The sequence below is a fragment of the Pholcus phalangioides genome, unplaced genomic scaffold, assembly GCF_987345545.1.
Source record: "Pholcus phalangioides strain wild (caught in Gottingen) unplaced genomic scaffold, Ppha-v1.0 ptg000008l_1, whole genome shotgun sequence".
In the NCBI taxonomy this organism is placed as follows: domain Eukaryota; kingdom Metazoa; phylum Arthropoda; class Arachnida; order Araneae; family Pholcidae; genus Pholcus; species Pholcus phalangioides.
Window position 1 is genome coordinate 16,889,577 of NW_028301601.1, and position 14,223 is coordinate 16,903,799.

The window sequence follows — 14,223 nt, forward strand, 5'->3', positions numbered from 1 at the left end:
AACCTTGCCCTAAGGGACCTCTGTCTGTGTGAGTGTATCTTTGTTAATAAGGCATATTTCTCTCTGAATGAATTGGTAGGGTTTTAAGCTTTGCTTGATCAAAGTCATAATGAAACGGTACAAAGTTGATGTATGGTGATGTTCTGGTGAGCCTGCATTGTATGCTCCTGCTTTTAGGTGTCATGATTAAAATTTTGTGATGCAGCATCTTCATGTCCAAAAGCAGGGGTTCTTAACCTTTTGCATTTCTCAGACATTTTGTGCCAATAAGATGAGATCCCTATGCGTGTAAAATAAATGCCCCAGACCTGTTTACAAAATATTCAGTATATCTCAATTAAAAACAATTCTTTCTTTTTTTCCATCCAGGCTCGTAGCCCCTATCGAAATCTCTCCAAGGGGGTCCTTGGAGTCCTGGTTAAGGAGTAATAAGATGAGATCCCTATGCGTGTAAAATAAATGCCCCAGACCTGTTTACAAAATATTCAGTATATCTCAATTAAAAACAATTCTTTCTTTTTTTCCATCCAGGCTCGTAGCCCCTATCGAAATCTCTCCAAGGGGGTCCTTGGAGTCCTGGTTAAGGACCCCTGCCCCAAAGCAAAATTATTATTTTTTCCAACTTTTCAAACCTGACCTCAGCCAACCACAGCAGAAGTAAATGATGGCTTGCAAAAATCGCAGCAGGGGGGAACAATTTATTAAGTAGTTCAAAAAATTTGAAGCCAAAACAAAAATACACTTTCTTCCAATCTTCAATCTTGAAACCTAATTTAAAAAAATTACCTAGGGCTGCCATTTATCTGCAGTAACAGCACAGAACATGGTTAGTGTGGGACACACGTCAGCTGAGTGGAAAATAGCATTTAAGTATAAGTGTGTGCAAGTAAGTCTGATGTGGATGTGCCATAATTCAATTCTAATGGAAAAATATGCTTTAGCAAGTAAAATCTTCTATTGAATATAAGCAGTGTATGGGTATATGTTTATTACCTGGAGTCCAATGCAGGCCAGGATGCAATCCTGGAGTCTGATGCAAACTTTTTGGATCTGTGATGGTGAGAATGAGACTTGAACAAGGCGTCTTACAAATGTCAATGTTGACAATCTCCCAACTCTACATCATAACAGTGTTTTATCTAGAATTGTCCACTTAAATCGCTCATATTAATGAACAATTTCAATTATAAATTTCTCGATAGAAGAAATTAAATGGTGTCTCATGGTACTTGTGTGCACGTGTTTGGATACGTCCATCATGAACCACTTCTTAGTCATCCCATTAAATATCTGAATTGCTCTCAGTTCTGTTTGCGTTTCACTTGTGAATAACCTAATATGTTAATTGTGTTAACAAAAAGCTGATTAGAGCAGTTGAAAATTTTTTTATTTATTTTGTTTGCAGTTTACAGATAAACTATTTGGAAAAAGAGCGCACACAATTTGATTTATATATTTACAATTGATGATTTTGTTTCGCCATTCCCCCCTTTTTTGAAAAAACCTTGTGCAGTGGGAAATATTAGTTTGAAGCATACCATGAATGTTGGCAATACAACCTCAACCTTGATTATCAGACACCCGTTTATCCATAACTCTGTTAACCAATATGAATTTTTTCCTCAGTGATAATTTTAACTTTATTGGGGGGGGGGGGACTGTTAATAAAGTTTGAAATTATTCTACAATGAAAATGAAGGCATAATGACTTCTCAAAGTTCAAATAGGTTGCAATGATTCTTTTGAGAAATCGCTCAGTTGGAACATTGTCGCACACCATCAAATGATATCGCTGATATTATCATATATCTGCAAAGCAAGGATATCTGTGCCAACTGAATGTATATTTGATCATAATTAGTAGAGCCTGGAAGTTCAGACAAAATGCCATAAATGCCTTTTTTTTTCTTTGCCTATTTTCAAACTGGTTTTTTTTTTTGTAAAAAATTTATTTTTTTAAAATTTTCCTGCTATAAATGACTATTTTGACATCGTTTTACATTTTCCCCCTTCAATGTTAGAGGCTATATTCTGTAAAGCACGGATATTTTAGGCTTCGAGAACCTCAAAGGAAAATTGCTCTTTTTAAAAATTTCAATTCTTAGCATTAATTCTTGTCAGAAAGCCTCAGCCCCATTTAAACACAAATAGGCATTAATGCCTCATGCACAGCTTGGTATTGTCAGGCATAGAAGTGGCGTAGGTTGTTGGAGTGGATTTTAACTAAAACAAATATAACTATTCACTTATAATTTTTCTTTAATTTTAACTAACATTGTTTTGCGTGTTAGCTAATTGCTGCATTTAGTTGAATGAAATCTCTGACCTAAGCTCGAACAACCACAATAACTTATCTTTATGTCAGATACACAAAAAACGATGTTATGTGAAGATATTGATTTTTTTTTTTGGAAAGAAAAATGCATCTCTGTGCTTCTACTGGGACTCGAACCCGGGCCCCTCGTATGCTGGACAAGTGCTCTAACCCAGGGCTAGATAAATCACAAAAAACTAATATATAGCTTGTTTATTTACTTTTAGCCTCTTATTACTTATTTTTAGTCTGATAGTATCAACTTGGCTTGACTAATGATGTAGTTATTGGAATATGAGAACACTGACGGAGGTTTTTCAGCCAGATTTAGTCATTTTTCAGACCATTGATGTCTGTTATTTTATTAGCCATTAGTTTACTTATTTTTAGCATGCCTATTTTCACAATTTTTAGTGCCTGAACGTCCGGTCTCTAATAATTTGTAGTATTAATGAAACTGGACCTTTGTATTGATAAGTGTTTGGTTACCCGAAAATTTTGATTTACTGATTTAGGATATTTTTCCCTCTGTCCCATTACATCAGATAATTTAGGTAATACAATCTGTAATTATAAAAAAATTCAATTATGTGTGTTTTTTGACGATGGAGGATATTTTTCCCCTGAAAATAATCCACACTTGACTGTAGTTCGAAGGTTTTGGGAATCTGAATTGTCATTAATCGAAACTCATCAGATTACAAGTTTTACGAAAAAAATCAAGTTTTAGATTGCAAGGTTTTACATTTTGAGAAATAAAACTTCTTGACTAGATTCTTTCAAATTTATTCTTTGTAACCAGCATTTTTTTTTCTTTCTCAGTCACCCAGACCAAACCGCTACACCCCCGCCCACTGTATCCCCTTTTGGAATATAAGTATTTAATAAAGTGTGTGTGTGCAGAGAAACCTTGTGGTATCTGTGCCAGCCAAAGAACCCACCAAAACAGTTGAACCCTCGCACGACCTAGCCTCAGGAGAGCCCCACCCTAGGAAATAATCGCTACTTGGCATCTCTGTTTCAAAGCACTGATGCCCACTATCAATTAGTAAAACATTCCAGACAGTCATTGGGATCACTTGCACGTAGCAAAACAAATGGTGCCTCATGGGCATCCTGCGCTTTCCCAATCAAAACAAATTAAACACTACCTAATTAAAATGCTGCCTAAGCAATATCAGCCTAAGTGCAGTGTCCCAGAGGGCGTGGTCGTATTAGAGAAAAGTCTAACCCATGAATTGGCCAGGCAAGTGTATTTCCTTGGCCAAACACTCCTACAGCATGTGCCTGTCAAGCAGCCCAAATTTTTATTGTTAAATTAAAAAAAGACTACTACTTTTCCCAACAGCTGATCAGGTGTGTTGAATACACAGGATTTTGAATAAGGAAGCAGGCTTACTTTTAATTTAGGTATCCAACAGTGCACTTTTACTAGGTAAGAACTATTTTTTCCACCAACTTGGTTCACAGGAACCCAGGGGAGTTAAAACAGAGTCGGCCATCTCGTATAAGAAGAAAAGTTTTCTCTGCATTACCACTGATTGGATTCCATGTTGTATTTATAGCTGCTACTGTGTCATTGGTCTATTCTAACCCCCCCCCCCAAATCTTCAGCGCATATTTTGTTGAGAATAATTGGAAAAAAGAACTAATCAGAGAGCTTGCTTGATGAAATGTGGAATGTTTGATAAATACTGAATATTTTAGATGAGAGGCTCTTTTTGTCCTACATTTTATTGCAGCGGTTTTCAATCTTTTCCACCGCAGAGCTGTGAGAGCTCTGTGTACATGTCCCAGAAGCTCTGTGGCCCTTAAGGAATATAAAAGCAGTAAATTTAGTGAATAAAAAAAATCTAAGGGAGCTTTCATCATGGAAATTTGTTCTAAAAGGGCTTTTTTTATACTCGAAAAGATTTGAATAGGTATCAAAAATCACAAAATCTCATCCTTTGACACAGTAGGCCAGGGGTCTTGAACCTTTCAGACATTGTGGGACCAAACTGAACTTTCCACAAAGCCTGCAGGCCACCAAGTGATACGGTGTCATTCGCGGTCCCCCAATTGTTGAACACTTTATTTACTCCGAATTCATTTCTTTGGTTGAATTTTTATTTTCAAATAACTTTCTGTAAATCATTAATTCTTTTTCATCAATTATAGTCGTCCCTCTTTATTCACTGGGTTACGTTCCGTGGGTGACCACAAATGTGTAAAATTTGCAAATAATCCAAACCCTAAACTTTTGTTTTTTTAGGCATCTCGTTTATACAGTATCTGCTTTGTGTGGAAGAAGTAGGAGGGGGTGGGGAGTCCGTGATTTCATTCTATGTTTTCTGTAAGAACAACCATGTCTGTTGGCGTTTCTTCTAAATTTCAGTTAATTTGTGTGAGTTAGGTAGCAAGGATTCCTATACCAATTTTTCTACATGTGATAAACGTACCATGATGGGTCTATTTCATAGAAACGTTCCATTGCTGATTTAAACTTACTGAACTACGCTATGACCTTGCTATGTTTGCTCATAATGAACTTGTCTTCTGATTCTCAATGTTGATCATCTTTATGGGGTATCGCTTTGGTTTCAGAAGCAGTCAGCTTAATTTATCCCTCTGTCGATTATTGAATTAATTCTCTAATTTCTTCCTTCCCTGCATCAGTAAACCCTTCTCTATGCAGTACATATTTTGCTCACAGAAAAATAGCACTTCCATGTGGATCAAGGACTATATGATAGCTACAGCAGCGGCTGATCGAGTGTTAATTTCTTTATTCTTGATACATTTAACTGTAGATTAATTGATGCTGCAATAATGGCAATATTTCGAATTTTCCTTGCTAGTTTTTCACTTTCAAAAACATTTAAACAAAAGTCTTGTAGAAACATTTTCAGAAGCAACCCGGAAAACCTTTAGGAAGGATTTTTTGAATATATATTTATAAAACAACTAATATTTTGTTTCGATACAAAAATTATCACCAGAACAGTATTTTCCAGAAAACAGCGAATACCGGGGGCTGACTGTATTTCATTTATTAAATCCGAAATTTTTTCCCAATAATTCTGAATTTTTTTTCATTAATTAAGAGATTATTTCTTTCAAAAATTCCTAATTTTTACTTTAGAACACAATTCTGAAATTATTTCAATCGGTAGTTTTGCAATTATTTCTTTCAGTAATTCGGTAACTATTTTTTCATCAATTATGAAATTATTTTTTTCGATAATTCTAAAATTATTTCATTTAGGTAATTTCTAGCATTTTTGTGTATTCTGCACTTATTTATACCTTTTGGATGCCAAATTTGGCCTCAAAATATGTATGAAATCATTGGCCTCAAAACCGTTTTGACTCGGGGTCCCCTAAATTCATTGTGATGGCCCTTTTAATGTATTGAATGCATAGCATTACTATTAAATCTGGAAAGTCTCTCACAATTCTAAACAGCGCAAATCATTTCAGTGGCCAGAGCTCTTTAACAAATTTTTGTTTTTTTTAGAATGAAATAATTTTTCTATGTGAAATAGCTATTTTCTAAAACAGTCAGCGGGCCACGGCAGAAAGCTCTGAGAGCAATGGGTTGAAGACCCCTACAGTATAGGCAGGTATTTTATTAATTTGAGTGTGCTACTGTAGTATTCATAATTAGACATGCCTCTAGTTCACGTCTACAAATGATACATATTTCATGCTTCGGAACTCTGAAACTGTACGAATCATGAGATATAGGTCTTAACTTTCCGCTAAAGAAAGAAAAACCCCCCTCTTGTATTCACTGGCAACCTACTAAGCTCATCGTTTATTTTCGATGGTTGCAATTAGAGGGTTAAATAACCTTTTTGAAATGTTATATTCACAATCAAATGAAAAGAACAGGAAAAACTATGAGTTGCAAAACTATATATAAAAAAAAGCAACTGAGCATGTGCAAAAATTTATTCATACTCAAGTAATTTCTCGCAAACATGAGTTTCTAGGTCATAAAAGTGATAACATTGGGGACATACTACTTATACTGTTTTGCTAATGAAAAAGAAATGAATTAGTATCAAATCTTGTATCAGTCTGATATTGCTGAGAATGGTGGAAATGGCAGTCTGTCCTAAGCCCTTAGAGTCTATATCCGCTTACGACACATTATTTTTGTTTATTTTTATCATTTTGGCAGCAATATTTGGCTTGCTGTAAACAGTGAACAGAAACCAGGAATGGGGGGGGGGGGATCCTTTGCATGGCTATCTTAACATCATGAATCCTGGATAAAAAAATCTACATAGAGGTTCCTTTACTGTTAGAATCTTGTTTGTTAATATTTTATTAAATTTTTGTCATTAACATGAGGCCCTGAATGCACTTGGGGTTCCCTCGCCATATCCTGGTGGGTCGATGTGTTAAGACGGCTTTGACCCCCTTGAGTACATTGCTGTCTGGACCAGTAAAAATACTTTGCTTTATCAAGTCTGGCTTCGTCCCGTGAAAAGATTCTTTTCAACCTTTTTATGTTTCTCATGAAACATCAATTTCTGTTTGTTGTCATTTTCTGTCTCTGACCATCATTTTCCCATGGGTCATATTCCATAATGCTTTTTGTTTATTTGTCGTTTCTTTTTCCATTGTCACTACAGTTACTGGAAGTCCTCCTTTTGGGTTTCATTTCAAAAGTCCTTCATTTTGGAAAATTACTTCTTTTGTCCTCTTCGGGTTTCTGGAAATATTCCTTTCCTCTCCTCCCCCCCCCCCCCTCCCGCTTGGGAATTTTCTTTTTCATTCTGAAATTAGACACAACATCTCTTCATTGACATGAGAGTTTTGTATTTTTTTCCCCTACACGTTTACATGCTTTGACCAATCATGGTCGAAATTCCCAAGATAGAACCCAAGTTGCCTCCAAGCAGGACAGATGCCATTCTAATCACAGCACAATTTGCTCCAGGATAATATGAAAAAGCCAGTCCGAAAAACAGCTCTGAAAGAAGGCCGCAATATCCATTTTTTGATAATACCATTGCTTGCTCAGCAAACGCCTTGTACTGAAGTGAACATCTGGGAAGCATTGCTACCTCTTCCTCTCAGAAATAAAGAAAATGAAAACTTTAATTACTAAATCAGTTATTTGAAATGGGAATCTCAGTGTGGGTCTACTGAGTAAAGCACGACTGTTTTTTTGTATGATTCTCATGTTATATTAGTTGATCGCTCAAGTCTAATTAGAAATTCGCAAGTAAAAAATATGATTAAATCATTGTTATCGGCAGCATAAATTTTGTTGTTGAAAATATTTAAGACTTTGGACTTGCTGAAAGTTAAGAGAGGTAGCTACTAATGCCTCTACTTCAGCGTCTCGCGCTGCAGTGACTTATCAAGTCGTGGTGGTGACAGCGTTTTTCAGAGTCAATGAATAAAAATTTATTATTCGTTGAACAGTATATTTTTTTTGGTTCAATTTCATTGTAAGTTCTTTTAGAAACAGCTCGCGCAAAAATAGTTTTGAAGTTTTAATGTAAACACACACATATATATATCTTGGAATAATTTTTTTTCTCCTTTGTTGAATAAACATGAGTTAAAATTTGAGAGCGAAATATTTTGGATCACCATTATATTTAAAAAATTCACTGTAACCATAGATTGTCTGTTGGTAGTGACAATGATGACATGACGGTACAGTGATGGTCGTCCGAAGGTGGTCTTCTGCCGTTTTCTAATTTAAAGGTATGAATTCAAGCCAATCTCCCATTTAAAAAATGGTCTCTCCACATAGTGCAGGCATACCAACAGCACAATACTTGCATAGCAGTTCAAGCGTGAAAATTCAAGCGTTTACCATCTTTACTTCAAAATATGTAAGGCAGATGGCAGCACCAGCATGAACACAAAATAAGCGCAATTCTGCCAACATAAATATGTCGGGTCGCACACATTCACCCAGAACACACAAATGTGGCATGTACCAATTTATTAGAAATTATATAATGGAATGCGTACGAGGTGCATGTATGGTTAGATAGTAGTAGTGATTATGACAATGGATTAGAAGCTGATGCTCATTTTTTGCAAAATCTGAATCTCAATTGTATTGTGAATGCTTTTTTTTGCGGCTGAAAAATGAAATTTATATCAGTACTGAGACTTCATTTATATCAAATGTTGATATAAATTTTTTCATAAGCTGCTATGAAAACAAAAGTATGATCCTTTGCAATGAATATCAATATCACGAGATTTGACCCGACATTTTTTTCATTTTATAGCAGTAGTACAAAGACAATGTTGAAGATTACGTTTAACTGTGAAAAATTGATCATGTGTCTGCTGTGATGTCAGACCCCAGTCTCGGTTACAATTGCATATTTTAGTCTCTTATCGGTATTACAGACATTTAGGAGACAAATTAATTTTCCTTCTGGAAAATTTCCAAAATAACATTCTGCAATCTCTATTCCGCTGTGGACATAATTATAAAATGTGTGAGACGCCTTTATCCAACGTAATTACAGACATACATTGTGTTTGATTGAGTGCTTCAGAAAGTTTCAAGAGGATCAAAGTATTGGTCTAGGAACTATCTTTGAATACTAGGAGGGTTACTATGCATGCTCACTGTTTGTGTGTCGTTGCTAATATGCTAATAGGTATGATGCACCAAAGATTTTTTTGCTATTCATTTAAGGATTTCGCTGTGAGTATTATAAAATCATCATGTTTCTTGTCTTTATTTTATTTCATTTTTTAACAGATTAAGGACAATTATATATGTTTATATATAGTTATTGGTTAACGTTGAAATGGAAACCTATTTTATCTTGAGACGGCTATCCTAACAGCATCATGAGGATCCTGGGCCGAGAAATTTAATGAGAACCCCTATGAGTCTGACATTGTAGATGTGAATTACTTACTATTTAGGTTATTATAGGTGCCTAGGTGAGCCACCTGTGTATAAAGATGGCCCTGTCTCTATGCAGCACCTGTAACAATTGGTACCGTTATGAACTATTTATCATTTTCTTTGTTTCATATTACTAGCTGTTGATTATCAAATACATTTTGTAGGTTTTTGTACACAATGATGCAAACAGTGCAGCCAGTTCCAGCTCAGCGCTTTTACGTGCCGAAATTCCCTCCACCAAATTTCCAGAAACCAGCTCATAACTTTCAGCCTCATAGGCAACTCCAACCGACTCAAGCAATAGAATTCGATGGCAAAAGACTTAGGAAAGCTGTCACGAGAAAGACAGTCGATTACAATTCATCTATCGTCAAGTGCTTAGAGGTAAGGCTTTGTATTACCATTTACGATCTGTATAGACTGAATATGAAAGTTTTTGAACTTTATTGGGTTTAAAAATTTTGTAGACTAGTGTCGTATAATTGGTGTTGTACTCAAGCTATTTAATACTTCTATCATATTCTTTCAAACAGTTCCCCCATTTAATATTGTCAAAATAACGATTTGCATTGTATCTCAAATATAGTAAAGCCCCCTCTTTTGCAAAGGCGAGACAAAAATTTTGTTCATAAAAGAGGGGGTGACCTTAAAAAAAGAAGGGAAGGTTTCTTAGCAAAGCCTTTATAATGAAACTTGGTTTCTATTTTGCCATTAAAAATTGGGGGTGACTCGGTTTTCTGTATTATATTATCTGTTGCAGCATATAATATGCAGATGCAAATTTCACTTTTTCAAGGAAAATAATCATTGTATAGTCTGCAGCGGCTTATAATCTGCTTTTGAAAATTTCATTCATCAAATAGAATCATGGGGGAATGAAAGGGGTTATTTTTCATATTATTGTAGAGGAAATGTTGATTTTTCTACTCACATTTATACGCATCTATAAATTGTTGGGAAACTATTTTTTAAAAATTTATTTTTGAAATATCCATTTCTATTCCAATTTCTCCCAAAAATATCTGCAGATGATACGCAGTGGTATGTAATTCATGCTAAGAAATTCCAATGTTTTTTTAGTGCATAAAAAACACGTTCATAGTTGAAAAATGGCGATCTTGTTTCAATATGTTAAAAAAAACCTTTTTCATTTCTGCAAGCGCAGAGCCCATTCAACTGTAGAAGAATGCAACTTGTGTGGTGTAATTTCACCTGTCGCAATCTCTAAAAGAACTCTGTGCAATTATGATTTTTGTTATAGAATTTCTAAAGCTTTTGACAGGGTGCCCCATAATAAACTACTTAAACTCCAAACCCTTAGCCTATGCATTCAACTGCTTAAAATGATGAATGCCCCCTTTATACTAACTGCAGTCAGTTTGTCTACTTCACGGTCCAGAAACTTTCCATTCATTTAGGTTAAGTCTTGCTTGTCCCAGGGTTCGGTCCTCTTTTGCTATTATTATTTTTAAATTTATACAAACAACTAGCTATAATACCCGGCCCTACCCCAGTTTTCTTCAATTACTCGGAGGATTAAAAAATAGACAAACTATTATAAAGGAATGAACTATAATACTGTCACCATTAAAGTAGCGACAAACCATTGTAAAGACATATGCATGTTTGAAACTCATTGTTAGGAAACCACAGTAACCAAAGTAAACATCCCGAAAGTCATTGTTGAGGCCATGAAACTATTGTTGCCCGACGGGTTTTTTTGCCCATTTCAGGCATTTGCCCTGCTCTGACGAATTTTTAAAGTAGCCCATCGTTCAACCCTGGTCCTGTTTGGTATATATGCAAAATTTGGCAACGATCAGTCTGAAATTGCAGATTTGTATAAAGAACAAACATACATACAGACATATTTTCACATTTATATGTAATTTCTACCCAATTTCGTCAATTTCCATATCAGACTCTTTGCAGATGATTGCATCATCTAGCAAACAGTTCACAACAAATCCAACCAAGTATCTCAACATAACCTCAACATTATATCTGAATAGTGTTCGTCCTGGCAATTACCCCATAAACTCCTCAAAAACAGTTTTAATGAAACTTCGCAAAAGACTTCCCTTTGAATTTTCTTACTCCATCGACAACTCTATAATCACAGAGGTTTCTCATTATAAATATCTGGGCATAATTATTTCTGCCAACCTCTGTTGTAACCGTCTGTTACGTCTTTCAGAAGTGTGAAACCTTAAAACTCAACCTGTCATCTCAGACATCTCTGCTTCCAAACCTATATTCTTCCAGTGCTCTCATATGCCTGTGAAATCAGGGACCCCCCCCCCATGTATGCTCTCCAATATAGACAAGTTAGAATCCATTCAAAATAAATTCACCCACTTCATTTTAAACTGCTGGTCTTCCTCTGCCTCTGTTACTGATGTAAGCTCCTACTCATTATCTAACCTCTTTCCACCATGGACATCATCATCAACCATTTTCAATACACTGTTGGATGAAGGTCTCTCCTAAATTTTTTCATTTTACTCTGTCTCATGCTTTTGCCATCCAGTTGATTCCAGCCACTTTACGGATCTCGTTGATCCATGTTGTTTGGGGGACTCCTTTTCAGATGCTTAACACCACGTGGGTACCAATCTGTTATACTTGCAGTCCATCTGTTGTCCTGTCTTCTTGCAATATGTCCAGCCCATTTCCATTTCAAACGTTTAATTCTTTCCATGATATCATATGCCTTTGTGCAGCTTCTTATCCAAGTGATTTGTTTTCTGTCTCTTCTTGTGATGCCTAACATATATATATACATCTTCCCATACTCCTTTGTATTGTCTTGCTTGTGACATATGTTCCAACTCTTCTTCCAACATTATTTTATTTATTCATCACTCCAACAGATAAACCAGTTACAGTTGGAGAAAAAACAAAAGAAAAAATAAATATAAGAACATATATCTCTAGATTAACCTTCTTTTTCGAAATTCTCCACTGCCTTTTTCATATCGACACTTCCCATATTCTAACCCAACCTCCACATTTTTCTAATTGAATTAACCATTCCCAAAAATTGAAACCCATCTTTGCATCTACAGACTATTTCAAATTTAGTTTCGTCCTGCGAACAGTAACTGATTGGAACAACCTGCCATAAAAATTATTGATTGCACAACAGTTTCCGATTTTATTTGTAACATATACCGTCACCTCTGTCGAATTTCACTACCACATTCTGTTGTGTAAGCCTCAGCCAAGCAATATTGAATAAATAAATAAACATAAATAAATTTAAAAAGTGTTGTGATGCAATCAGCTCATTCATAATTTTTGTATTTTCTATGCAATATTTGTGAGGGATGTCTTAGATCAATTAATAAACTACCTATAACTTAATTTACGCTATTATTTGTGAATATTCTAGAATCGGGTCTGGCAAAGAGATCATCGAGACAGGAGAGCTATTCAAGCAGATCCTGCATTTTATACAGAGGTATGAAATTTTTTTTCTAGCCTGTATTTGTTAATATTGAATGAATCATCTAGGTCACAGGGGCAAAAAGCTTTTTCCGCGGGCTAGATATGCTGTAATTCTACCACTCGAGGGCCAGAAACTTTTACATAGAATGACACGTGACCCATATTTTACAGAAGATGTACATAATTTTTATCATTCCCGCTTTGTCCTTTATTTTCAGTGAGGCTTACTCTAGTTTTTTGAAATCAAAAATTGAGATTGTTTTCATGACATAAATTAATGCTTCTGTCAAATTTTTTTAGCTGCTATTAGTAACTTCACTTGCCTTTGGAATTTTTTTTTTTTTGGCCAAATACAGCTAGAAAAGTTGTCAAATGCAACTTTACTTTGACAATTTTTTTCAGTAATTGTCAACTTAATTTGCTTTTGACAAATTATTTTTCTGAAATTGGTACCTTTACTTCCCTTTCACAGTTTTTCTTAGTTGAAATTGGCAATCTCACTTGCCTTTGACAATTTTTTAGACTGTATTTGGGAATTTTACTTGCCTTTGTGATAAACAGTAATATCCCGTATGAACCTGGATTTCCTAATTTTTATGAAGGAAATGTGGTCAGCCCAGGCATTTATCGTGTTGTGTGCATTCATACTTTTCTACCGGAACACCTCTCAAGAGCTGGATGGAGCCTCTTGATGGGCTGGAGGTTGCGCTCCCCATGGTCTAGGTTTTTCTTTCTTTGTCTAAGTATGATTTCTAAGCATATGTCTTCAGTGATGAAGCAATACACAAATTATTATTAGTGCGGTTTTATACTTTCATATTTTATCAACATGCATAGAATATATCTTAAATATTTTCTATAAGGCATTGCAAGAAAAAACCAGTTGGAGGAAAATATTTTATAATTTCAAAGCTATTAAAGATATCACAGTAAGAATAACTGATTTGAGAAGAGCAAGAATAAAAGAACTCAGTGAGATGGGGGGGGGGACGCCATGCAATCATATAATCAGCCAGAAGAAATAGAATAAATCACAGTTAGGATCACAGGAATTTTTGATAAAAAGTGAAGAATAAAATTTTTTTTTTATAACTTTAATACTGATAATCATGTCAGGAAAGTAATAATTTAGAATGAAGAAAATTTAAAAGTATAACGAGTTAAAACGTAATGTCATACGTAATGTCATACAATGGATGGATAAGTCGGAACGAGAGGGACAAAATAAATATAAGGAATTGTCTCTGTGTACAGAATCAGTTTGACTCATGAGCATGAAGTCATACAGTACTAACTCTATGGTGTTGAGAGCATCTTTCATTCAGAGGAGAAAAACATGTCCACACACTCTGAAGTAGTCAGTATTCGGATGTGTCCATCTCGCAGATCTCATCACTGAAATTTGAAGAGTTGTAAACCAGTGCATTTTTCTCATTGGTAAACAGGGTCTTTATAATTAAAGTTCCATTTTCAAATAGCCATAAAAGTAAACTACTGGACAAATGTTATTAAACTTGGTAATAGTTTACAGGAGGCTATGGGATTCAATTTTCCACACAAAACTCACCTC

At 35.2% G+C, this 14,223-nt stretch overlaps 1 protein-coding gene across 1 annotated transcript in view; it reads left to right on the forward strand.

Annotated features, from left to right (window-relative positions):
* The window catches only part of Wdr33 (WD repeat domain 33), a 43,118-nt gene that overhangs the window by 11,550 nt on the left and 17,345 nt on the right, over window positions 1-14,223 (forward strand). The window contains exons 2-3 of the mRNA XM_089234291.1: window positions 9,368-9,587; window positions 12,598-12,666. Coding sequence (XP_089090417.1) covers window positions 9,381-9,587; window positions 12,598-12,666 — 276 coding nt within the window. The 5' untranslated portion in view covers window positions 9,368-9,380. The remainder of the gene's footprint in view (window positions 1-9,367; window positions 9,588-12,597; window positions 12,667-14,223) is intronic.